The sequence below is a fragment of the Camelina sativa genome, unplaced genomic scaffold (assembly GCF_000633955.1).
Source record: "Camelina sativa cultivar DH55 unplaced genomic scaffold, Cs unpScaffold25799, whole genome shotgun sequence".
NCBI lineage: Eukaryota > Viridiplantae > Streptophyta > Magnoliopsida > Brassicales > Brassicaceae > Camelina > Camelina sativa.
In genome coordinates this window covers 1-248 of record NW_010946772.1, presented here as the reverse complement: position 1 = coordinate 248, position 248 = coordinate 1, and the positions used below count along the sequence as shown (strand labels likewise).

Below are 248 nucleotides of genomic sequence, written 5' to 3'. Positions count from 1 at the left end.
CCATAACCGAACCGATTGGAAAAAAACGTTCAATCTTGTCTTATGTTATCTAAAGGAGGAAGCTGAGTGGAAGAAGTGTTCAAATTCCAAAGATCATCGTCCCACAAAACATCATTATACAAAACTTCATAATTTTTCTCAACGAACTCAACGTCCCAACATGAAGGCAACCAAACGGTGCTCCAAGTCATCAGCTCATCGACCACACCATCTCCCGCCTTGAGCCTCATCCCCCACAATTCCTCCTC

The 248-nt window shown here is 43.5% G+C and overlaps 1 protein-coding gene across 1 annotated transcript; it reads right to left on the bottom strand.

Moving 5' to 3' along the window:
* Window positions 1-22: 22 nt before the first annotated feature.
* Window positions 23-245, bottom strand: LOC104775657 (the record flags this gene model as incomplete). The annotated part of the gene is made up of 1 exon (XM_010499613.2): window positions 23-245. A coding segment is annotated over one exon (216 nt), but the record flags the coding sequence as incomplete, so codon positions are not given.
* Window positions 246-248: the final 3 nt, after the last annotated feature.